Source organism: Zosterops lateralis (genome assembly GCF_965231275.1).
Source record: "Zosterops lateralis genome assembly, chromosome: 15".
NCBI lineage: Eukaryota > Metazoa > Chordata > Aves > Passeriformes > Zosteropidae > Zosterops > Zosterops lateralis.
In genome coordinates, this window is record NC_139775.1 from 819,688 (window position 1) to 846,240 (window position 26,553).

Here is a 26,553-nt window from a genome sequence, read left to right on the forward strand (position 1 = left end):
CATTAGTGCACACACCCCATGAAAGAGTCTGTAAATCTCCTGGCACAATAAAAACACCTGGAGCAGGCGGCTGAGGCGGCAAAAACCACAACACACTCCTGCCACGCCACACACACCCACACTGCAGCACCCATCTGGGCCATCTCCCATCGTGCCCAAAAAGGTCCTGAGTGCTCGCTCAGCACTCACCTCTGTCCCATTTGCTGTCCCCATCACTACCAGCAGCACTGGGATTTCACCTGAAACACCCAGGTTTGGTTCCGGCTCTCTCAGTCTCTGCTGCACCGGTGTGGGGATGAGATGCCACCACTGGGAAATCCCTGCAGGGCCACTCATAAAGTCACCAGCTCCACCTGAAACACCTGCTGGGCTGATATTCTTTAGAAGCCAAACACTTCGATCTCCCCTGAGTTGATGTGACATTTGGGGACACAGTGTAGTGTTGGACCTGGCACTGGTTGGACTCAGCAATCTTTTCCAACCTTAATGATCCCAACAAACAGCTGTCACATTCCTGTGTCCCCCAGCCCTGCTGTCACCTCCTGCACAGGCCAGGCCAGGGCTGGGCACAAGCCCACGCAGGATTTGTCACTGTGGGACAAGTAGGGCCTGCAGAGAGGAGCACTTTGATGACCAAGCACCCGGACAGACGGGCAGCTTTGCCTGGGGAGCCTGACTCAGGCAGGGCCCTCATTTCCCCGGCTGTGAATCCAGATGAGCCGCACCAACGCCAGGGACAGACACACAGCCCATGGCAATTCCCTTCTTTGCATTGGCGCAAGGATCTGACCCCAATTCCTGAAATTCATCTTCAGTTGAGCTTCCAAGAGAAAAGCTCAAGAGAACTTCCACATTTCTGGGCTGTGAGCACCGAGTGGTGAATCCAGAGTGAGGTTTTTTGACCATCTCACAGTTATTAATGGAATCTGTCGTAGCCAGATGTGGTGATGTTACTGTGACCATGCTGCAAACCCTACAGAGGAGGGAACAGGACAGGACAGGATAGATGGTTTCATTTGGAAAAGCCCTTTAATAATCATCTGCTCCCACTGCATGACCAATTGAGGGCTGACAAAAAATTAAGGGTATTGTCCAAATACCTCTTAGATATTAACAGGTTTGAGGCCTTGACCACCTCCCTAAGCAGCCTGTTCCAGGATTGGAACACCCTCTCCATAAAGAAACACTTCCTAATATCCAGCCAAAACCTGCCTCAGTGCAGCTTTGAAGCGTTCTGGCAGCTCCCACTCGGTGCTGCCCCCCAGGACCCAGCCGGGCTCCGAGCTCCTGCACCAGCACGGGAGGGGTTAACCACAGGACAGAGCTCTTTTCCTGGAAAATATTGACTTACCAGCCGGCACATCGCGAGAGGGGGGGAATCTCAGAGGAGACAGGGTTTTTTAAAAGGAAGACAAAACACCCAAACCCCTCTGGGGCCGCCCAGGACCCTCCTGCACCCTCCGGGGGGCTCCGGGGGGTTCGGATCCACAGGTGTGAGGGCGCATCAGCCGAAAGAGTTAATCGGGCTGGGCAGGGAATGTGTGAAGGCAGCATGTGACTGCAGGTGGGGCAGGGCGGAGGGATGAATCACTCTTTTCCTTTTCCTCTTTTCACTTCTTGCTGTTACCTGTCCGGCCCCGGCACTGCTCGCCGGCAGAGCCCCGAGCCCGGAGCTGCCAGGGCGATGCACAGGAGGCTGAGGCGGAGAGTTCGCCCCCGAGCAACCCCCGGGAACGAGAACCAGGGACGGCACCTCGGCCGAAACATCCTGCTCTTCGCTGCCCCGCATTAAGCCGCTTTTCTCTTTGTTTCTTTCCCCACTTTTTTTTTTTTAATTTTTTTTTTTTTTTTTTATTTCATCCAGTTGTCTTGGGAGAGCGGAGGATGAGGAGGGAGCGGAGCCGGGGGTGAAGGACCTTCCTGGTGGTGTAGGTACACCTGGGGCTGTGTGACCCCGTCAAGCAGCTCCTGCTGTGGGAAACTCTCCGTTTTCCTTGCCTGGAGCCGGGAGCAAGGCAGAAAGCAAACCCTCCTCCCCGGCAGGAAGAGCTCCGGCGTGGCAGGAGCCGTTGGAAAAGGGAGCGGTGCTTTTCCCAAGCTGCGCGCTCAGCCGGGGAGGGTGAAGCAAACCGTGTATTTAAAGACTGGAGAATAATTAATTCCTATTTATTGCCGACATCCGGGCGCTCTCTGGGGGCACAGAGCTCCCTCGCGAGAGGGACCGGTGTGCGGGGTCACCATGGCTTTCTCCCAGGTGCAGTGCCTGGACGACAGCCACGTCAACTGGAGGTCCAGCGAGTCCAAGCCCGAGTTCTTCTACAGCGAGGAGCAACGCCTGGCCCTGGAGGCACTGGCCTCCCGTGGCCCCGACGCCTTCTATGAAGTCCTGAAGAGGGAGAACATCAGGGACTTCCTGTCCGAGCTGGAGCTGAAGAAGATCCTGGACACGCTGGAGACCTACGACCCCGGCTCCGAGTACATCCCGCGGCACGGCAACAGCGCCGGGGACAGCGAGGGCGACGGGAACAGCCAGGGGGACGAGCAGGACATGGCCCCTTCCCTGGAGTACTGGCCCCAGAGGTCGGACCGCTCCATCCCGCAGCTGGACCTGGGCTGGCCCGAGACCATCGCCTATCGCGGCGTCACCAGGGCCACCGTGTACATGCAGCCGCCCATCGAGGGCCAGGCGCACATCAAGGAGGTGGTGAGGAAGATGATCTGCCAGGCTCAGAAGGTGAGGCGCGCCGCGGGGACGGGGCAGGGTTGGCCTCGGGGCGTCGTGCTGAAAGTCCTGCCCAGCCAGGCAATCCCTGTCCTGCGGGAAGCTCTGCCCGAGCAGAGGCAGCGGGGCCAAGCGTGCGGGTTTCTCCTTGTTGGGTTTCTCGATGTTGGGTTTTGCTGAGGATGCTGCTGGCCTGGTTCAGCACTCCTGGGAGCAGCACAACCTCAGTATCCCTACAGCAGCACTGTTCATCCTGGGGTCCTTGCAGAGCTCTGGAGAAAACTGCTGGGGAGAAAAATGGGTTGAGCTGTTCTCCAGCTGTGAGCCCATTGTCCCAGTCTCTCCACAATCGTTATTCCCGGTGTGACAGCATGCAGGAACCTGGGATTATGTCCTGCCTTCAGGCCCTGGGTCTGCCAGCTGTCCAGTACTGACCCTGTGATCATGGCCTGGCCTCAGTCCTTGTGTCTACCATGTGTCCAGCCCATGACCCTGGAGAAAAGCAGGCAAAGCTTCTGGTCCAGCACTGACCCACACAAGGGTCAAGTTTGGCCCGAGATGGCTGCAGTGCTCCCAGCTGGCTCATCCTGGCTCTCAGAGGAAAAGGATGAGCTGGTGAGCGGGACAAGGCTGGGCAGATTCTGAAGGGATTTGGGTTGAGACTTGTCCTCCCTGTGGCATCAAACCAAGGAGCAGGGAGTGGGGATGCGTGAGCCATCACCTGTGGGCAGCAGGACCAGGGAAGGAGGGAGGTGGTGGCCTGTGTTGAAGGTCAGCAGAGGTGGGCAGATGGTGGTGTCTCCCTGTGACCCAGTCCCAGCTGGGAAGTGCAGGAGGGGTTGGTACCTCCTGCTTTCTTGGTGCTCTGAAGCTCTCTGAGTTCTGTGCATCCAGTACCGTGAGACCTCCAAGGAAAGAGATTCCCAACCCAGCAGGAAAACAGAGAGACCCTGCCAGGGGAGCTGTGGAGCAGAGGGCACAGGCTGGGATGCATGAGGTCCACCTGGCTGCTCCAGAGATAATGCTGGGGTTTGCAGATCCTGGCAGGAGAGAGGGAAACCTGTGACATGCAGCCAGCAGAGCCTCTTCAGACCAGTTCGGGCAGAAACATGAATTTCTCAAAACCATTGAAGGCAGCAGGGTCACGGGAATGGCTGCTGGGGGTGTCAGGAGCTGTGGGGAGGAGCCACCTCTGGCCACTGTCACCTCACAACAGCCGAGGTGACTTGTGACATCTTCCCTGCCAAAGTGCTTTGCAGTGAGGGCAAAGGGAAGGGAGAGCTGACGTCCCGTGGGATGGAGGAGGATGGGAGAACAATCCCACAACAAACAATGCCTCATCTTCGGGTCTTTCCTGCTGCCTCAGACTCGGGCTTTGCCTACTCACCGCTTCCCACCTGCCCCACGCCAGCGGCTCCTCCTGAGTCACTCCACACCCTGCTCCCAAGAGCTGGCAGACGAGTCAGGCACATCCCCACCTCCCCTGGAGCCTCTCCAGCACACAGGGACGTGGCCACTGCTGATCCTGCTGTGCTCATCACCGGCACCTTGATGCCCCCTGAACAGGGCTGGGCTCTGCCTCCCCATCCAGACGGTCCCTGACTGTGGGATGAGACATGGTGACACCACTGGTGACATGCAGGAGCCTGCTTGGAGCTTATGGTGCCTCGGGAAATGTAGAGATGGGTGAGTGCTTCATGCTGCAGGGGCTGGGGATGGCAGGACTTACAGGGGCTGGAGAGCGGGGCTCTCCCATGGTCTCCCATCCCATATTTGAGGACAGAAGTCCCTGCAGCTGAGCCTTCTGTCACACAGTGGAGCCCAAGTGACAACTTGTGGGTGCTCCCAAGGGTGGGGGACTGGGCTAGACTGCCCTGCTGATTTCTGCCAGGGCTCGAGGTCTTCACAGCAGCTCAGAGGTGAAAGGGTTTGGCTGAGGAAGCTGAGAGTGGACAAAGGGACCGTCCTGCTGCCACCATCAGATTTCATATACACTGTCCACGTGCTCCTCTCTGGGGACATCCCTATCAGATTGTCCCATCCCAGCAGGCAGTGGAAGTGCTCTCCACCACGTGCAGGCTTGGGAGAAGCTCCCAGTTCCCTGCCAGAGGATGACCCTTGCTCCAGACGTTGTCCCAGACACTCGCTCTGCAACGCTCCTGGCGCCAACCCCCAAACCCCGCCATGCTCCCGCTGTCCCATGGCCAGGAGAGCAAAGTCCTTTGGGGTTGGCCCAGGAAAGTTTCAGAGCCCATGAGAGCCCTGCTGGTGCTGGGAGGTCACTGGTGAGGCACCCCAGGGATGTGAGGCCGCTCTGAGGGTCAGAGGAGCCGTGGTGCTTGCAGGAATGAGGCCAAACGCTGCCGAGTTCAGAGCCTCAAACCCAGGTGTGCCAGAGAGGGAGATGCAAATGATCCCCTCCTCCTCCTCCTGGGAAGGAATGGGAGAAAGGAGAGGCAGGATCCTGTGGCCCCGCTCTCCCTGAAAACCCCATCTTTGTGGCCAACAAGCAGAGGTGGTGAGGGATGTGGGGCACCAGCAGCTTCACCTTGGAGACCTTTACCAGGTTGAGCCATGGCACAACCATCTCTTCCTCGCTTGCTTCCCTTGGGCTGCAAAGCTCACAGGCTAGACACCAGGAACCATTTCTTCATGGAAAGGGTGGTCAGGCACTGGAAGGGGCTGCTCAGGGAGGTTTGGAGTCTCCATCCTGGAGGTATCCAAGGAATTTGTAGATGTGGCACTCAGTGCTCTGGGCTGTTGGCAAGTGGTGATGGGTCCAAGGTTGGACCTGACAATCCTGAATGTCTTTTCTAACCTTAATGACCCTATGAGGAAGGGAGGAAGATCTCCCTCCTCCTCTCCTCTTGGCTCTCTCTGACCAGAAACCAGAGCATGAAAACATTGACCTTGGCCCAAAGCCACTGGAGAGAGCAGTGACTCTGACCTCCTCTCCTCACTTAAGGTTCCAGGTTGGGATTGTGGTGATGTAATTACCCTGAGCAACTTCCAGCGAAGGTTGGGAGGCCCTATTAATTACTGTTTACAAAACCTTCTGCCATTTCTGGATGAAAGGGTCGACAGGGGAGAGCAATTATTAATGTTACTTGTCCCACCTCTCCTCCATCCCAACACTCTTCCTCTAATTGTGCCTTGGTGCCTGCCTAATTTATTAAATGCCCACGTGGTGCACCCCAAAAGTCATTATCTGATGATTCACAGTGAGACAATAAAGACCTGCAACTTCCTCTATAAAACATGATCCTGCAGTTTATGTGCTCATCAAAGCTGTTCCAAAAAATCCCAGCAGCATTTGCCTGGTGTCCAGGGGGATACAACACTCACTGCTCCCCAGGGATTTCGGACCCAGCACATGCTCATCTGCTGTATCCAATGGATTCTGGCAGCTCCTGGGACCCTGGCAGGAAAAGCTTCACCTGTGTGGGCACTGGGAGCCTCCAGCTGTAGATTTAGGGCTGATTTCCTCTGCACCCTCCAGGAGAAGAGCAAAGAGATGGCAAAACTTCCTGGGATGGCACAGCAGCAAAAGGGCTTCAGGAAAGGGAATGTCCCAGCATCAAGCAGAGGTGGAAGGGACAAGGGACAAGCTCATTCCTCACAGCCAGATGTCACAGCTTGCTCCAGACAATCCCATTCCCCAAGCTGGGAAGCAAAGAGCACACAGGATTTCACTGCTCCAGAGCAGACAGGCCTCCATTCTTTGCAGATTGTCCCCATACCAGGAGGGTTTGGCATCCCAGGTCTCAAGCACGGGCAGCCCAGCAGCAGATTTCACCCAGACAAGGACAGTCACCACATCAGGAGTGCTGCCAGCACTGTCCTCACTCTCCTAGCCCTCCTCATGCCAGGGCAGTGTTGGCACATTGGCGTGAGATCCCAGTGACAAACCAGGGCCAAGCCTGACCTGCAGGCAAGACGCACTGGGGAGAGAGGCAGGAGCTGAGCAGTGACAGGATGCACCAGCTGAGCAGGAGGAATTGGGTTCAAAACGTGGGCAAGTGGCTGGGAACTGGGCTCCCTGCCCATGCCCTGGGCCACCCTGAGCCACCCCTGCAGTGCCCTGCCTGCCTGTGTGAGCAGGGATGGGGGACAGCACCCTGCCCACAGCACTGAAAAACTCCTCACACCTTCAGAGCCACAGCGGTGAGCCAAGGGACTGCTGGGACCACAATGGGAAAATCTTCTTGTCCCTCCAAAACGAAGGTCAGCACTATTCTCATCCCCATGTTATGAGTGCTCAGCTCCTCCTGGGGAAAACACAGCACACAGGCAAAGTGACACGAGCAGGGAGCATCAGGGGCAGAAGCAAATCATCTGTCACCAGATCATCTGCCACCAAATCATCTGCCACCAAACTTTCATCCTCAAGCCAGGCATACACCATCCCATCACAGTCCACCCAGGACTCATGGAAGACAGCTCAGGTCCTCCCCAGTTTCTTGCTGAACACGGCAAATCCAAGCCCAGAGCTCGCAGAGTAGCTTTGAACCCGTCTCACTTTGCATCCATGCAAATCCAGCAGCCGGTTCCTGCCTCAGTTTCCCCACCAGGATGATGAAGATGAGCACAACACAAGAGTGGGTGCACAAGGGAGTGAGGACTTACCCTGTCACAGCAAAGCCTGGGGAGAGGCTCCAGAGTGAGGATAAATGGGAACTCAGTTAAAATCGAGTAGCAAAGACATAAAGTGCCCCCTCAGCTGGCTCACTGGCACATCCCAAAACACTCCTGTGTGGTCAGGGCTGGGGACACCTGTGTGAGCAGGGCTGGGGCTCCCCACACAGCCTTGCTCTTCCCCCCATCGCCTGCAGAAAAGGAAGGGAAGAGCCAGCAGGGTCATAACAATCCTCTGCTTAATTAAAGCTCTCCACGTCCTGTGGCACAAAACTAATTAAAAGGCAGCTTTGAGAGCTCCGGACTGGATGTGTGTGTCTGAGTGTGCAAGCACCCAGCACCATCCCCATCCCTTCCTTCCTGAGGGAGGGAGGAGCACCCTGGAGTCTCCCTGGTGTCCTCCCTGCTGGAGGACATGGCCAGCAGGCCCCTCCTGGAAGGGCAAGTGGAGAGGAGCCACCTGCCCCCAGCCCAGGGCACCTTCCAGGAACAGCCACAGGGATGGGAGTGCTGGCAGGTTTCCAACCACGGGACAATGACAAGCCAGCAACCTGATGCCAAGTCTTTTCCCTGGGATGAGGGGAGGCAGAAATCCCTGTGGAGCTGCCCTGGGATGCTCAGCTGCCTCCAGCCTCTCTGCCTGCCAGACCTCATGAGTTGCTGCTCACTGCCACAGGTGATGCCATCACCAGGAAATCAAACACCCACGGGCACAGAGCCCAGGGGCGCAGGCAGACATTCCAGTGAAATTCCCAGCGTGGCCCAGATCCATTTTCCTATCAGCCTCAGCTGTGGCTGGGAGAGCAGCAAACGCCTTGGGTACAAAGGCAGCTCCAGCTTGTGAGCATCAGTGACTCTGCTGTGTGACAAACACAGCTGTCACTGCTTGGGGTGCTGGCACTGCTGTCCTGGCTCTGCTCCTCCCATACAGCCTGGGAGGAAGGAGGGAGCAGCACCCCAGGCTGGGCAGTGAAACCAGGAGAGGTGGACACACCACTCAATGGTTGGGCTTGATGTTTCTACAGGTTTTTATCAACCTTAACAATTCTGTGATCATTGTGCATCAAAGGTCTCCCCTTCTAAAGCTCCCTGCAATACTGATAGCAAAGGGACACCAAACTGCTCAGCCAGAAGTTGGACTCTGAATTTTGTGAAGCCTGTTAAAGGCAGGAAAGTTAGATTCACCCTCAGTAACTGGTTTTTCATCAGTAGATTACGCTATAGTTCACCGCTGAAATGGTCAGGGTTGGAAAAAACATCCAAAGACCATCAAGTCCAATTAACTCAGCACTGCTGGGGCCACCACTAAATGGTGTCCCCAAGTGCCACATCTACCTCTCTTGGAGATCAGACTTTCCATGGTGACAGCAGAGGAATGGGAGGACTTCCCATCCTCAGACTGTCTGGAGCTGGGGGCAATCCTGGGCTCCTCCACCCCAAATTCCAGCCCCCTACAGGGAGCCCTTTGCTTTGGCTCTCCCAAAACAAGCACTGATTGTAGCTTGGGTTGTCCCTGGCCACACTACCCAGACTCATCTCTCCTCTCCAGGTCATTGCTGTGGTCATGGACATGTTCACCGACGTGGACATTTTCAAGGACCTCCTGGACGCTGGCTTCAAGAGGAAAGTGGGAGTCTACATCATTTTGGATGAGACCAACGTGAAGCACTTCCTTCAGATGTGTGAGCGAGCCCACATGCACACTGGACACCTGAAGGTAGGGATGAACTGAGGGTCTGGAGCCAGGGAACCTCCTCCAAAGGCAGGGAGACACTCAGAGTTATCAGCTCTGCTCCCTCCTGTCCTGGGCAATCCCAACCCCCAGTGATAGAAGGGTTTAGTCCATTTGTCCTGTAGCCAAAGCTGGAGGTGATGCCCAAATTCAAGAGCAGCAGGATGGAGGGGAAGGGGTGAAAGGCAGGGATGTGGATTTGCACCCAGCAAAGCTGGATGCAGGAAGCCCAGGAGGCTGCTGGTGCCCAGCCAGCGCTGGGATTGTGACAGAGGAGCAGCTGGGGGTGCAGCCCTCCAAGGGTGGACACGGGGCCAACCTGCCAGCTCAGCTCCTCCTGGGAAGAGGAAGGGAGCAGCAGAGGCTGTGCCAGGCCCAGATCCGTGCTGTCACCAGCTCCCTGCCCCAGGGGCAGCACTGGCGGCAGCAGCCGCCGGCTGCTCCTCACACTCTTCCGCGAGTCAGAGGCTGGAATTAAAAAACTTGATTTTCCCCTTTTCCGGAGCCTCCGCCCCAGCACAGGGCCGGGAGCGGAGCAGGGAGGTTCCCATGCTGCCTGAGGGCACCTGGCAGCTGCCAAGGATGCCCTCACTGCTCTCGCTGTGCTGGGCAGTGCTGCAGGGACTGATCTGCCTGCACACGCCGCGTTCTCCAGCCATGGATGCACATGCAGTCACTCCTGTGCACGAATCCCACAGAAAACCAGGGAAAGCAAAGCAGAAGGGGGATCCCTGTCAGTGCAGGGGTCAGTTGGATGAGGCTTGGAGCAACCTCGTCTAGTTTAAGGTGTCCCTGCCCATGGCAGGGGGTTGGAATGATATTCAAGGTCCCTTCCAATCCAAGTGATTCTGCGATTCCCCTTCCACGTCCCTGTGAGAGCAGGGGGTGCAGAGAAAATCCCTGTCACAGTGCTCATGCAAAGGCAGAAGAAGGGACAGAGGAGAGGACAGGGGGTTATTTCAGCCTCAGGAGCAGCAGCCAGAGTGGGGACCCTCCCACATCACTCCAGCCACAGGACAGTCCCAGGCTCTTCCCCGGCCACAACACTCCCACCACCACCACCATCAGATACAAACCCACCAGAGCAGCCCCACAGTCCCACGGGGGGCTTGCAGACCCCCCCCCCCCCCCCCACTCCTGCCCACCACGGCTGAGCCTCGCCTGTTTCTTGGCAGAGAAGTTGCTGTTGCTGCTCCTGACGTCAGCCAGCCCCGTGGCCGCTGCCAAACGCTGCCGGCTAGGCCCGTGCCCGGGCAGGCTCCTCAGATCTGCTCACGGCCAGGGCCAGCCCCTGCCTGAGCAGGAACACGTAGGAGCCACGCCACCCTCACACCTGGCTGGCACCGGGTGGGCCGGGGTCAGGGACCCCGATGTGGGGAGCACCCTTTGGCCGAGCCTCGCACTTTCTTCCCCTGCTGCCCTGGCTTAATTGCTGCTCCCAACGATTAAAGCCAACACGGCCGAGCTTTTACCCGAGTCCAAACTCCCTGGAGAGTCTGGGATCCCGCAGGCTGCCGCCTTTTCCAGACCAGAAAAGCCAGCGCTGACGCACTCCGGTGTTTTCCTGCATTAGCAGCCCGGTGCCAGGACTGGAAAAGCAGGAGAACATCTGCAGAGCTCGGCAAATGCCTAGAAGTTGGGATTTGCCACATTATTGCAAAGCAATTCGCTGGCACGGGATGCCGGAGGTGGTGAGGAAAGTAGGGCAGGGTCTGGGAGCCGCTTCTTAAGCCGGGAGATGTTAACGAAAGGTCCCCTCGTTATCTCGGGGCCCAGCAATCAGCTTGGGCAAGGCGGGCTCTGCCTTGAGCAAGGGCTGCCTGGGGAGTGAGTGATTCACCCAGCCCGGCTCCCCGGCTGTCCCGCTGCCTCGGCAGCGATTAAAGAAGCAGATTTTACTGAGCAGCAGTGAGAGACGAGGAGGAAAAGGCACCGGCACCGGGAGTGTCGCTCCCGGAGAAAAAACCTCAAGCTGCTCCTTGAGTTTGGGCAAAGGGTGAGCCCTGAGTGGGTGGAGCCGCGGGTGTCGCTGCTCTCTCAGGAGCCCTGTGTGTGTAGGGATGGGAATTGCTATCCCAGCCTGCTCACCAGCCAGCTCCCAGCCCACTCAGGGCAGCACACGGAACGGAATTAGGATGCTCAGTTTTGCACAGCAGGCAGAAAGGAAAGTGCTATGAAAAAACCCATGAAATTCACAAAAAATTCCCACCCAAGCCTTCTCCGTTAAGGTCAGGAAGGCCGTTGCTTTCACATCATCTGCACTGAATTTTCCTGCCAGGCATAGGGGAGCAGGGACTAGGGGTGCACCTGGGCTCAGGACTGTGCCTGGTCATGGTCTCCAGGGAGAGAGGAGAGCCCAGGGAAGCAGATGAGAAAGGCTGGAGGAGGGGAAGACAAATATTTCGGATGCTTTTCTTTAAAAAGCAAAACAAAACACATAATAAAACAGCCATGGAGGGCATGACCCAGTGATGACACAGAGCCTTTTGCAACAGCATTACCAACATCTCAGCAGGGACAGGAGGAATTCTTAAGAAATTTTTTTCTCCCTCACCCAAAAGGAGCCCATTTGCCGTGAGAGATGCTATCTGCTCTGCTGAGGAATGTGCCAGTGCCCTCCATGGAGACACTAGAGACAGGAGCCAGACTGGGGATAAAAACAAAAACAAAAACATTTTCACAGAGCCAGGGCTGCCCCTGCATCACTGGTTTCCCTGGGGAGGACACTCAGTTCCACTCCAGGGACCTGCTCCCACGTCACCAGGTTTCGTTTCCTGAGGGCAAAAAGACATTTCCCCACTGCCTAATTTCCCACAAGCCCCTAAAAGCAGGACTAGATGCCCAAATTTAGGAGCACAGCAAAGGGGGAGCATGGGCAAGGACAAACCCACTGCCAGCAGGTCCAGTGGGCTGTCCTAGGGTCACCACCTGGCCCTAAAACCCTCTCCAGATCTGCTAGGAGCAGGTGTGGAGCCTCCTCTCCCATGGTGGCATTTGCATAGATTGCAGGAGCTGGGGAGCATTTGGCAGCAGCAGCAGCACCACACAACACTCGCCCACAGACACCAGCAGCACCGAGTTCAGGAGGTGGCAAACACAGCCTGGCACACGGGCACAGCAGGGAACTCTCCAAGCCGAGCCCAGGGTTCACTGCATGGCCTTGGGGGAGTTCTTTTATCCCCCCGTTGCTGTGGCCTCCTCCGAGCCAGCCATGAGGAACGTTCCCAATCCTCAGAGGTTCTGTGGAGCATCCAGAGAGGAGTTCCAGAGGGGAGGGGTGGGAGGTGGTCTCACAGCAGCTCTTGGCTCCTGCTCACACCTCTGCCTTGCAGAACCTGCGCGTCCGCAGCACCGGAGGGACCGAGTTCTTCACCCGCTCAGCCACCAAGTTCAAGGGGGCTTTGGCCCAGAAGTTCATGTTTGTGGACGGGGATCGAGCCATGTGTGGCTCCTACAGGTAAATCAGTGACATCTCCTCTTGGCCATCCCATGGAGGTGTTGGTTGAAGGATTGATGCAAACCCACGTAGTGCAAGGACCCCATGCCAGACTTGCTCTCCTCCTCCTAAACTAGGAGATGGTTTTCCAAGGAGATTTGGAGTGGGCCCAAGGGTTTCCCACTATTCCCTACACCACCAGGTGTAGGACACCCACCCTTCTTGGAGGTGGGGGGATACAGTAAGGGTTTCTGTGCTGATGAGCACAAGGAAGGACCAAAGCACCAAACCACAGCCAGTCCCAACTCTCACACCAGCCTCAGCTTTTCCAGTCAGTTTCCTACACAAAGTATTTTTCAGTTTGTTCAAAGGAAAACTTACTTAGGTAGAAACAGACCAGCCCCAGTCAGGTTTCAGGTCTAAAAGACAAGTTTTATAAACATTTCCTCCTTTCTGGCCATAACAAATAACATATCCACTTATGAGTCACTTCTCTTGACTAACCCAAACTGAGATGGGGACAACACCAAAGTGAAAAACTGACCCACTGCAAATATTTTTTATTTTTACTTCGAGCCCCACTGTGCTCAAGACTTCAACCCTTTGCTCTAATTTGGGATGGGAGCTATTTCATCAATCCCATTATTATTATTAATGTTTACAGTGAGATCACATCCCTGCTGGCACCTGGGGAAGGCCAGGGCTGGGGAGAGGTGTTATTTACCAGCCAGTGCTCAGAGAGTCTCCAATGTGTTTCTGTTCCAGCTTCACCTGGTCTGCAGCAAGGACAGACCGAAATGTCATTACAGTGCTGTCAGGCCAGGTGGTGGAGGCATTTGACAAGCAGTTCCAGGAACTCTACCTCATGTCCAAGGGTGTGAGCCTCAAATCCATCTCCATGGGAGAAGAGCCTGAACCCGAGCCTGTAACGCTGCCCTCCGTGGTGCCAGTGACCCCCGCCAACGCTGTGGTGAAGAAGCTGATAAACCCCAAATACGCCCTGGTGAAGGCCAAGAGTGCTGACCAGATCAGCAAGACCTCATCCGAGAACCAGGACAAAAATCAGGACAAAAACCAGAAGAGTGACAACAAAGGCAAAGCACCTCCCGAGGGCCAGGGGGGCGAGCGGCACGGCGACGTGGCTGACCTGTCCCTGCTCATCCATCCCGGACTCCTGAACCTGGAGAAAGCCAACATGTTTGACTACCTGCCCACCTGGGTGGAGCCTGACCCCGAGCCTGGGAGCGAAGTCTTGGGCTACATCAACATCATTGACCCCAAGGTCAAGAACGTGAAGCTGTCGCAGATGAACCGCATCAAAGTCTGCGACGTCTCCCAGGCCAGCGCCCAGCACCGGCAGATGCTGAAGAACAGGGAGATGGAGGCCAGGAAGAACTCCGACCAGGAGCCGCCTCTGCTGTCCCCCAGCCACAGACAGATCCCACAGCCTCCCGTGGAAGCTCCTGCAGCCCCCACAACCAGCCCCATCGACAGCGTCAGCTGGACGACAAGGCAAGTGGGGACATTCGCCTCTTCACCCTTGGGTCACCATTTGAAGCCACAGGAGGAGGAGGTCAAGCCTCCAGTTCCAAAGCCAAGGACCATCCCTGTTGGTGTCCTCATGACCAAAGTCGCTGCAAGCTGTGACAGCAGCACTGCCCTGGAGGGTGACACAAGGCCACCACTGGCCAACCACATGGGTGTGAAGCATGAGGAGAAACCCAACCGAGCTTCCATGGAGCCTTGTCACGTCCAGCCAGACCGGCCAGTGGCAGCTCCACAGGAGGACAAAGGGCATCCCTGCACCCACAACGGGCTGGGACAAGAGGAGGAGGAGGAGGAAGAGGAGTACATCACCCTCAGTGACCAGGAGAGCTACTCCAGCAGCTCTGCTGACCACAGCTACCGTCGCTCCAACGCCTCCTCCATCTCGGACGAGTACTTTGAGGTGAGAGATCGCTACGGGCCCCTCCGGAGAACCAACTCGGACGTCACCCACAACGGAGAGATCCTGCCCATGCAGAGGAAGCTCAGTGACCCACATATCAGCCGGGGCACCTTCATCAGCCCCCTGGGCAGCCTCCCCTCCCTGAAGCACCTGCGCTTGGAGGACATGACCAAGAGGAGGAGCACCGCCGTGGAGATCAGGCCGATGCTGCCCCGCATCCTCCTGGATGGCAACAGCTCCTACCCCAGCAGTGCTGCCCAGGTAGGACGTTCTGCTGTGACTTATGTTTCTCCACCCTACAAAGGTTTGCAAACCTGGAGGTGACCCAGTCAGCTGGACTGAGGTGTGGTGTCATCCTGAGTTTTGGCATCATCCCAATCCTTTGGTGTTGTCCTAGATGCTGAGATCACACTTCCCATACAGGAGAATAACACCCTGCACATGGCCACGGTCACCCAAGAAGTGACCAAAAATGTGATGGCCGTGCCACAGCTCTTGGTGTCCAGCAATGGGGATGGCTGTTAAAGGGGAGGGTGTTGGTAATTAAAGATTATCCCACAGCATTGGGCTGGGGGTGGAGCCCAGCAGCTCCAGGCACAGCTGTACAGATGTGCTGGGACTTGCTGAGCTGCATCCCCAGCCCATCAGCAGTGTGGCATCACACCCAGCTGGGGACAGGCTGTGCGTGCAGGCGTGTCCTTCTCAGGCTTGTTTTCCAGCGCCTTGCCAGGGCGATTAGCATCAAAGGGAAAGCGCTCGGACACATAATTAGGCAGAGAAAGACAGCGGAGGAACAGGGACAGCAACCTCTGTGGGCGAGTGCCACAGTCAGCAGCTTTGTGGCTGATCCACGGGTGACGCCAGACCTTGTCACCCTGCTGCAGTTCTGTGCCAGAATCCCACTGCCAGGAGCATGAGGTGACAGCACCATCCCATCCAGGGGTGTTGACACTGATCCCCAGATTTCCACCCAAGCTGTGCAACCTCTTGCAGCCCTGCCAAGAATTCTGGCTTCTCAAGGCTCCCCCACTCGCTGTTTTTGGGGCATTCAAACCCCCAGGGCTAAACCAGCAGCTGAAATCACTGAAACTGCCTGAGGTTACCCCAGCTGAGCATCTAATCTGTATTTACAAGGAATTAAATTTACTATCCCAGAGTCCACTTGCTTCTCCCTTCCCAGCCAGTGACGGGGAGCTCAGAGCTTTAATCCTTGCACATCAAATACCCCCAAGCCCTGCAGGGCAAGGAGCATCGAGGTCTTTGATGCTCTGTGACCCAGGTCCCAGGTGCCACCTTGCTGGGGATGGCTGGGTATGCTGGTGTTCCTGCAGTAACTTGTTCTGGCCTTTGATGAGAGTCAGATAATTAGCACAGCACCAGGGTTAGGAAAGCCAGCACTCAGTGGAGAGGTGCAGGGAAGAGTTTCTCCCATGTGTAAAAATAATAAATTGAAGCAACTCTTGATTAACTCTTGAAAACTCAAATCTGACAGAAATCACTATCAATTCTCCCAACTATGCTGGGGTTTTTTTCTGGGCCACATTTCTTAGGTGCTGGCCCATTGCCCAGCATAGCCCAAAACACAGGTGGAGGCTCACTCAGGGCAAACATCATGTTTTCCATGTCCTGGAAACCAACTCCTCTCTGGAAATCACCTTCCCTAAACACACAACCCCTATTCACACCTGGATGGACAGCAGGCTGCAGGACAGCAACACCAGGGACACTTGGGTCCTCTTCTGTCCCTCTCCCACCTGCAGAGCCCCCAGATCTGTGCAGAGCAGAGGTTTCCAGACAAGCCCCCCTCAGTGACAGGGAGAATCTCCACCCTACCAGTTCCACGGCCACATGGGGGGCCCTTTCCTGGGTACAGGACCCTGCTGATCATCCCTGGCATGATGATGAGGAACAGGGGCAGCATCTCCAGGTATCTGGCCAGGATGGAGCCAGCCTTGGCGTGGCTCAGGTTTTCAGCAGAGAGTGACATCTGGATGATGACCTGCGGAGAGCCAGGCAGGAGAGCTGAGCACCACCAACATCTCTTCCACATCAGCCTCTTCCTTGCCAAAACGCATCCCAAATGCTGGAGCCATCCAAATGCAGTGTAGACATGCACCCAAGCCACAGAGGGGTTTCTCTCCAGACCAGTAACGGATTGGGGTTACACCACAGCACCAAAAAAGCCCAGTGCAACCACAGCAGCACATCCTCCAGCCAGGAGCAACCATTCCCCACCACCATCCCACCCCTCTTTCCCCTTCCATCTGATCTCCTCCCCAAAGAGTGCCCACAATGACGTGGAAACCGAGTCCAGCCTCCTCCTCCTCCTACAGCTCCACTCAAATCATCACACCTCAAAGCTCTGGTCAAGCCATGTCCATCCTCAACACAGCCACCCCTTGGGCTTTGAGGCAAACCCTCTTAAATAGGCAATATCTGTAGGAACTGCTGGTTTCAAAGAGCTCAGAGTCTCTCCAAAGGCTTCCAGGGAAGTGCTCAGCACCCAGCAGGATTCAGGCACTCCTGAGCAAGCACTGCCTCATTCTGCTGGTGAGGAGGAGGGACAGGGTGATGGTTCCTGGGGTGGGATACTCGGGAAAGCCACAGTTTAACTTCTTCCCGAGAGCCAGAGCATGTCAAGAGCCATAGGAGCCACTACCTAGCTTGGGCACATGATGAGCTCAGAGGGAGAAAAGCTAAATCATCCTTAATCCTTCTCACCTGAAGCCATCTCAGACCTTAACACTGATTTTAAGCACCTAATTAAATCAATCTCGGACTACCTAAGCTAAACTGTTTTAACACAACCCTCCTGGTCAAAGCAGGAGGTGTCAGCTCCAGGGAGGCTTTTGGGACATTGGGACTGCCTGACAATGGAGCTGCTGCCAGGAGCAGCACGGTGAGGATCATGGCAGAGGCAGGGCAGGTTGGCACAGCCAGTTCTGCAGCCTCCTGGGCCCAGCTCCTCCTGCCATCAGCACCTTGGCTCACCAGATCCCACCTCCCCTGGTGCCTCTGCACAGGTGCAATCACACCTCCAGATCTTGGTGCAGGCACACCCAAAGGGGAGATAAACATCTGGTGACCACAGCCATGTGTGACAGCCTTACCCAGGCCAGAATTAAGATTAATGGTGCTCAGACCCGACCCAAACGTGTGTCTCAACCCAGGTAATGAGAGCCACCCCCGCAGTGGTGTTGCAGCTCACTGCTGTCTCCTGACCCCACCTCCTCTCCCCAGTCTCCATCCTGTCATCTGATCCTGGCAGTCACCTCATCCCACAGGTTGGGTCTGGGTGACTGAATGCTCTCCAGGCCTTACACGAGGGCTGAGGTGATTCAGGTGGGTGTTCAGGCTGTTGCTGGAGAAAAGGTGTGGAGATGTCTTGTCCTGGATTTCCAGGCAGGAGGGACTTGGCTCAGGACTGCCAGGGCTGCTTGGGAAGTGGCTGCTGAGAGTGTCAGAGTGTTTGGTGCCAGAGTCAGGAATAAGACAAGCAGCCATGGTCAATATTTGAGTCAGGAATCAGACGAGCAGCCATGGTCAATTGTTTTTTTTTGGGAGTTTTGAGCTGTCACTGAATTCAGGCAAGGGACCAAGGGACAGAGGGATTTGTGCATGAGGACACCTGGTGAAGAGGTGGCCTTGAGGAGGGAGCAGCATCCTTCCAGCAGCCAGAGCTCAGCCCTGTCTCTGCTCTTTCCCCAACAGGGCTCACCCATCTATCGCTACCGGCCCAGGACCCCGGCGGGCAGAGAGCCAGGCAAGGAGGTCTCCTGCTCCCCGACACATGAGAAACCCCTCGGGGCCACCAAGTACAGAGGGGAGGGAGCAGAACCCAAAAAGACCGTTGCAGGCAGCCAGCCTTACTGGCAGAGCAAAGTCTTCAGCCCCAGCAAGCCCACAGCACCCGGCCCCCTGCCCCCAGACAAGCCCAGAGCGTCAGGAAAACGCATCAGCTCCATGCCCGAGAGCCAGAAGACACCCGAGGAGATGAGGACACCCCTGGGCATCCCGGTCTCCAAACTGTCCCAGTCCAAGCACCTCAAGAACAAGGTTGCAGGGGCCCAGGGTGCTTCTGTGGACTCCAAAAAGCAGCCCCCCGAGAGCACGGGCCAGAAGGAGCAGTAGGGGCTGGTGATGGTGGCCATGAAGAGCTGGTGGAGCTCAGGCACCACCACCTTCTTTGGGGCAGGGGGTTCTTGTTTACATTGACCTGGTCGGTACACCAGTACCACGTGGCCATGATGGACAGCCCAAAAGTCATCCCTGTCCAGGGTTGATCTCCAGAGACCGGGTCTTGGAAGAGGTGCATGGCATCCACCCTGGGCAGGTGGTGTTGGGAACAATCTTGGACAGCACAGCCTTTAAATAGGCCTCTTCCAGGTTGGGGTGACCTCTGACCTCATTAAAAGCTGGAAAGCATCACTGGGGAGCTGGTTAGAGTGGAGCCAAATCCAGCAGTCAGCTGGCAAAACCCAGCCAGATCCCTACCCCAGAATGCTGCCTGGAAAGGGAGGGATTGTCCCTGATCGTGTTTTCCTCTGGTTATTTAAGAGACTCTTCTGTTACCATTTTGCACAGCAGGTCCCATTGCATTCTGCCCTCCCTTCGGAGGGTGACCCATGTCCTGGGACAAAGACTCCTAAAGGGACCCACCTCTTTTAACCTTGTACTGTAAAAAAGCAACTGTTCATTAAAGCTCCATGGTCCCATGGCAGGAGAACCTCGCCTAAGACTACTAAAATGCAAGACTGGGTGGCCTTGGACTCAATAAACTGCAGCTCAAGGTGCCTTGGCACAAATGCCCAGCCAAATATTTTCTATCCCCACCCCAAGCATTTCCCCAGCACCCCCATCCCCAAACCTCCAGCAACCAGTAAAAGAAAAATAAGAAAAGAAGACCCTTTTCACAGCATTTTTCTTAGGAAATGGGACCCAGGGTTTGAGCCTGAGCCCTGACAAGGAATATATGCCATGAACAAGCCCTGGCAAGTGAGCCCTGAGCCCTTGGCAGCTGCCCCATGCTCCTCCTGCAGCACTGCCAACCAGCCTTGGGCTTTGCCCTGGCTCCCCACTGCCTCCCTGTTCCTGGGGGGCACGGCATGAACCCTCCTTGCAGCTCCCCTGGTACCTCCAGCAGGAGAATTTAGGAGCCAGAGGCATCACTTTTTGGAGGGAGGGATAGGAGGCACCCACCCCGCTCCCCCCACACCCCAGGGCCACCCAGGCAGCACCTGGGGAGATGAGCAGGGAGGGGCATTGGCACCCCCAAACCCACAGCAGCTGCTGATGCTTGAGACAGGAGGAGGCTCCAGAGGCCTCACAGAGGGAAGAGACAAAGCAAGACCCACAAGCCTCCAGTGGCGGATTCCCCAGAGCTGGTCTTGCTGTCCCCCTTCCATCCCTGCAGCCCAGACCCTCCACTCTGTCCCCTCCAGGACAGCAGGATAAGGTAGGAATGTGCTCCTGAGCAGTCTCCCTCCCACAGGCCTGTGCCCACAAGTCCTCTTGTCTGTAGATCAGGTGCAAATCCCTCAGAGATCAAGCACTGGGAATCACCATCAAGTCCAGCTTGAGCAAATCCCAGTTTCCAGGCATTTGTCCTCTCCTGCCTGAGAACAGTGCTCTCCCTGCAGCCCTCCCATTTTTCCATCACTAACCTACAGACCTGTCCTCATCCCAGACCATCCTCCTGACCTGAGGCTTTTGGGGAGCTGGCAAAGGGGCATCACCCACCAACATCCCCCCACTTCAGCCCATCCTCCCGTGTTTCACAGGGAGACAGCATTTGAGAACTCCTCCTGCTCTTGTGCAAGCAGCCCTGGCCCCTCTCCAGCTCTTGGTTTATCCAGGCGCCGGCAACTCCCAAACTTTGCATGGGAGTTGGGCACCAACAAAGGCTCTCCAGAGGCAGAGGCCGAGTGCTGAAAGCAGAGATTTGTGCCTGGGGCTGCGGACCTGCTCCCTTCCCAAAGCTGTTCGCTGGCAAGTCACGGCACCCACGCCTGCCGAGGAGGAAGAGCAGGGAAAAAACCCTGCAGGCAGCAGGAGCTCAGCTGGCAGGAGCTGGGATGCAGCCCGTGGGCTCTGCTGGGATTAAAGCCCCGTGCTGAATGGCAGGTGGGGGGTGGGATGGCCCAGTCTGTCTCATCTGTGGTGCTGGAGCTGGGCAGAGCCATCACCAAGGTCTCTGTTCAGCAAAGGGATTTTAAACTGCCAGAGGGCAGGGTCAGATGGGATATTGAGAAGGAATTGTTCCCTGGGAGGGTGGAGAGGCACTAGACCAGGTTGTCCAGAGAAGCTGTGGCTGCTCCTGGATCCCTGGAAGTGTCCAAGGGCAGGTTGGATGGGGCTTGGAGCAACCTGGGATAGTGGAAGGTGTCCCTGCCCATGGCAGGGCATGGAACAAGATGAGACTTCAGGTCCCTTCCAACCCAATCCATTCTGGGATTCTACTGAGTGTCCTTTATTAGCTGGGCCTGAGAGGAGCTGGAGCAAACCGAGCACCCTTGGGGCACACCCCCCTCCAGGTCCTGAGGTATCCTGAGACCTGAGGAAAGACCTGTGCAACCAGCAGCTTGTCTTTGTCTCCCCTGGATCGTTCCCTCTGCGAAGCTCCCCTCTCCTCCCTGCAAACACCGTGCCACGTTCGCAGGCAGCAAAGCCAAAACAAACTGGGCTCTGCAGCTCCCCGAGGGGATTTTCCAGGTTTAGTCTAACTGCCCTCCTCCTCTGGCTCCTCTGCACAGCTGCACCTGGCAGAGACAACCCTCAGAGAGCCATGGACAGCTCCAAACAACCATTGCCAACATCCAGGCACTGTCTAAGGCACGGGCTGCAGCCACTGCTCCGATTTGCCCTGACAGGCAAAGTCCTCCTGTGCCTGGAGCAGCTCTGCTGCTGCTCGGGTGGTTAAATGCTATTGTCCCTTCTCCAGAAAGTCTCTGTCCTTTCATCTGACTTTCATGTGTGTCCAGGGCTCTGCTTTGGCACAGGGGAGCAGCCACAGGGCTGGGCTGGGGCTGCTCCCACCTCCACAGCTCTGGGTCAGAGCTTTCCTACCTTCCTGCCTGCACAGCCTCCCCCAGGAGATGGTAGGAATCATCTCAGGAGATCCTCTAGAAACCATCCTCTCTAGTTTAAACAGCTGCCTTTGAAGCTGGGACCTGACTTTTTGCTTCCTGCTCCTCAAGGCCAAGAGCCCCGACGGCAGAGCCAGGCTAATGAAAGCTCCTGGCCTCCCAAGGATGCTCTGAGGCTGAAAGAGGGGAGACACAACAGTGCTGGGGGTTCAGGAAGGGCTGGGGATGAGCCACCCTCGCTGCAACCTGGAGCAGAGCACCAAGATCCACATCCCACCCTTGCAGAAGTGCCTTGTTCCAGTCCTACCTTCTGCCAGGCACGTCCCTGGGCTCTGGGATCCTGTGTGGAGACCCCACCAAAAGCCCCAGAGCAGAACTGGGATTTCTGCTTTGCTGCCAAAGCCTTGATCAGTCTCAGAGTGAGACTTGTGGAACAGTGGTGTCCACAGGAATGTCATCAAGGTAGGGGACAGCCCCACGTGGAGCACCAGGGGGATGTCTCATGGCATCTGCCCTGGAGGAATGGCACACAGGGGACACAGATTTTATTAAGGTGATTGCTACAAACCTACTGGGTCCTACTGAGCATCTTGGCCACCAGATTGCTCAGACTGGATATTTATTCCCAAGACCACCCTGCTGGGGGAAGAGGGTCCCTCTGAATGGATCTGTGCTGTCCCAGCTCTCACCTTTCACTGCCAGCACAATGGCTCCCAGGACCATAATGAGTGTCTGCAGTGTGTCCATGTAGATGACAGCTGCCCCTGCATGGGACAAAGCCACAGTGCTGGAAGCACCACTGGATTTGGGCTTGGAGCAGTCAGAAAATCCCAATAAACCTGCCAAGCTTGCAGGGCCATGCCTGTCCCCACCCTCGTCCTGCTGACACTGTGGTGGGGGAGCTGCAGTGGGAAGGGGGAGCAGCTCTTCAGTGGGTCTGGTGCCAAGGGGGGGACAGCAGCCTCATGGATGGAGCAGCCCAGAGCCACAGGGGCTGCAGCCTCACCAGAGGCTTGGAAGGGAAGCCAAGGGATGGCTGGAAGGGAGGGATGCAGCCCCACACCTCCACAAAGTCAGGAGGACACCAGCCAGCCCCAGACCACATCCAGGACATTGGGATTTAAGGAGAGGTGGGATGAAGGTGAGATCAAGCTTCCCTTCATGCACTCCTCAGCTCTCCTACCAGCCCCAGTTTTATTTTTCCAGCACCTGATGCTCAGCAGGTGCCACCCAGAATTTGTCCCTTTCCATCTCAAGCTCTCCCTCTGGAGCTGCTGCAAACCCCAGCCAGAATCCATCACCCAGCACACCAGCCAAAGCATTAAAAAGTAGCAGAATTGTAAAAAGTGGGTCAAAAATTGAACCACCAGTCACTAAATCACATCCAGGGCTGCACCACCCCCAGCCATGCCTGGGATTTGGAGGGACGTTCCAGGATCAGGATGATGCAATGGCCACACCTGGCTGAGCTCACACCGAGGAGCTTCACAAGACAACAAGCCTGGTGGGCAGGAAAAACCCGAGCTGGGATTTGCCTGAAACCAAAGCCTTGCAAAATCCACCGTGTTATGGATACATTTTAAATTGTTTCCCCTTTGGATAGCCGGGATGAGATAAGGAGGGAGGCTTCACTGCTGGGTGTCTCCAGTGGCACTACCAGGGGAGGGAATGTCCCAGGCAAAACAATAACCCAAAGGCCTGGCAGGGGTACATGGATGGGCTGAGAGTGGGGCTGGGAGCCAGGAACACAAAACTTCCAACTCCAGCTCCAAACCCTCATCACCTCTGGATCACAGAACCACTGTGTGGGTTGACCCTGCACGAAAACAGCTGGTCACACACCAGGGAAGCAGAGCCAAGAAATATTCCTGAAAGCTTTGGGAAGGGAGGGCAGCAGGCTGCATTGAGGGCAGGGCCAGAGGGAGGGAAAGGAGCCAAGTCAAGGCCTCTCAGGTCGTAGATTCCACAATAATAATCCTGTAATAGGAGAAGCCCAGATCATTGCTTGTACAAATAGGTACACACACGGGGAAAGTGCTTAAGTAGTGGTGGGGGAGGAGTTATTACAAATAGAAAGGTGTAATGACAAAGGAGAGGTTGTGGGTTGAGTCATCACCTACTCCAGAAAGATGATCAGATACTGGCTGGATGGGGCAGGGACACCAACCCCACTGATACAACCTCCAGGAGCAAAAAAATAACAATAATCAAATAAAAGCAGAAGGGTAAGTAAGGGGTGTGTTTCAATGGAAGAAGAAAATTGAAGGCCAGCAGATGCTGAGCAACCCACCTGCAATGGTGTAGAGCTCTGTGACCAGCAGCATCAGCACAGTGGACAGGTAAAGGTCCCAGCACAGTGGACAGGTAAAGGTCCCAGCACAGTGGATAGGTAAAGGTCCCAGCCCAGGCAGACTGAGAATTTCTGTGTCAGGGCCTCCCCACCCTCACAGGGAAGGATTTTTTTTTCCTTGTAGTCAATTTAAATCTCTCCTCTTTTATTTAAAGCCATTCCCCCTTGTCCTATCACTACCTGCCCATATAAAAGTGGATCTCCTCCTTTTTTATAAGCCATTTAAATATTGGAAAGCCGCACGCAGGTCTCCATGGAGCTTTTTCTGAAACCTTATGGCACACACCAGGACAATCCTGACCCTCAGGGTCCCAGGGGGTGGCTGTGTCACCTTCCCCCAGCCCACAGGGAGCAGAGCAGGCAGCTCCAGCTGTCATTGCACCCACCTGGGGTGGTCACAGCCTGGTGGAAATGAGATATAAAGCAGAGACTCAGAGCTAGAACACCTCCTCCAGCAACAGCTGTGACACCATGGGAGGACAGGACCAGGCACAGTGACAGTGCCACCACCACATCTCCACCCACAGCTGAGCTCAGCCATCCCCAGCTCTCAGCTGGGGCATCTTCACAAAAACCTTGTTTGGGGAAGGGAATGAGGCCAGAAGGGGCAGGAAGAGGCAAGAAGAGCTGAGTCCACACCCTGGCCCCGAGCTGTGACAGGTTCCCACAGCCAAGACAGTGGCTCTGATTTGACATCTCCTCACACACTTCCCAACAACCCTCCCCCAGCAGCAGAGCTGCCTTGCCCTGTCATGTGGGAGCAGTCTCTGGGGATTAGGAAGGTGCTGGGCAGGTGTTGTTTCCCATTTCACCCTTCCTGGCCCCAGCTCTGCCCTCCTCCTGCTCTGTCCCAGCACATTTCCACATGGAGCTGAGGATCAGCATCAGGTGATGGAGAGGGGCCGTGCAGGATCATGCAGTGGAAGAGCAGAGGTGTGAGCTGCCCAGGAGGGCTCCACCAGCCCAAAATCCACACAAAATCCAGCTTCAGCACAACAGAAAGGCCATTCCCCAGCACTTGAGCACAACATTAGACACAACCTCAGTTAAATCAAATCAAATCAAACCAGCCAGAAGAGCACTTACACCATGGTCTCGAGGATCCTAATTCAGGGCCTCTTCCATGGCATCTGGACCAGGCTTTACACCACAGTCATGCCTGGCATTCCCAAGGGAGGTACTGTGTGTCCTCAGCTGCACTTGGGATTGGCCTGGGAGGGCCCTTGTCTACACCAGGAAGGAATTCAGCCCTGGAATGACCTCTTGAAGAGGAACCAACTCATGGCCAGCCATGCCATGACCTCTAGCAGTGGCTCCTCAAATATTTTCCCACGACAAATGCAACACAACCACTGCTCGATACCCCTGAGCACCCTACAAGGGGACAACTGAAGCCCTCACCCAGCACAAGTTCCAATGACAAGACAGAAAAGCCCCAACCAAGGTCCCTCAGCCACCTCCTCCCAACACAACCTGAAGTGGGAACCCAAAATAGTCTAAGCCTTCCTAGCATAGTGCCAGCCAAGCATGCTTGGTGTCTTCCAGAGCTCCTGATGTCCCTCAGAGAGATCCATCACTTGTCATGTCAGCACCACCCAGGAAGTTTCTTCCCCCCTGATTTTCTCCTCCTTTTCCAGAAACTCTTCCCCACAGCCCAGCTGGAAGATTCGTCCCTGGACAAGATATTTCATCATTGTTTCTCCTGGCTTTCTCAATGCTTAATCATTTTTGCAGTTGTCTGCAAATGAGTCGAAGCCTCAGCTATGAGGAAGAGAGGTATCTCCACCTCCCTTCCTGGTGATTCTGCAAGGGTGGGAAAAAATAAAAGCACATGTGACTGAGGCATTAATTAATAAGACATCCCAAATACAAAAACAAGCTAATTAAAACCAGGCATGACCTATTCATAAAATAAGTCCTTTCAAGCTCAAGAGGAGAGGAGAAGCCTTTGAAGTCAGGCTTCATAATTCAGAGAGATCCCTGCCTCCACCAGTGACCTCACCTGGAAACTTGTTCTTACCCAACTGTCGCTAAAGCCTTCCCAATAAAAGCTGGCTTTGGAGACAGCTTGGGATTAACAATTGGTGAAGCCAGAACCTCGGTAGAACGAGTTCCCCAGGGTACAGAGGAGTCTGCAGGGGCTCTTTACCAAGGCAAGGACGCCTTTGTGACTCCTCACATGCTCCTAGCTGGGTGGGAAACCATCTCCCAGCAGGATTTTGGGCTGCCCTGCTGCACCTTGCCACAAAATGTGCAAGGTTGGAGTCCACCAAAAAGAGATTTCCGGAAGAGGAGGGTCTGTCATCCCCACTGCCAAAAAGAAGAGCTGAGGGAGCAGCACTGATGCAATGTCTCAGTTTGGGAGGGCAAAACTCCATCTGTAAACACAACATCTGCAGGGAGAGGAGGCAGGAAAAGCCCAGATAATGCCAGGTTTTGAGGCATCTCCCCAGCAAGGACCAAAGAAACCCCTGGGGACACAGCCCTGCCTAATTGCTCCGAGTTTCACGCTTTCCTCCCACACCCCCACTGCGGCCACCGCGGGGATGGGGACACCGGGCCAGTTTGGCACCGCCCCGCGTGTCTGCAGACACTCATCCCAACCCACTGCTGGAAACAACTATTGTCTGTAGGATTTACTGTGA

The 26,553-nt window shown here is 55.7% G+C and overlaps 1 protein-coding gene across 1 annotated transcript; it reads left to right on the plus strand.

Annotated features, from left to right (window-relative positions):
- Positions 1 to 1,390: 1,390 nt before the first annotated feature.
- Positions 1,391 to 18,604, plus strand: FAM83G (family with sequence similarity 83 member G; the record flags this gene model as incomplete). Its single annotated transcript, XM_083872932.1, has 5 exons — positions 1,391 to 2,734; positions 8,907 to 9,074; positions 12,422 to 12,546; positions 13,291 to 14,734; positions 18,185 to 18,604. Exons 1-5 carry the CDS (start codon positions 2,240 to 2,242, stop codon positions 18,602 to 18,604), a joined length of 2,652 nt encoding a protein of 883 aa, XP_083729058.1. The 5' UTR covers positions 1,391 to 2,239.
- Positions 18,605 to 26,553: the final 7,949 nt, after the last annotated feature.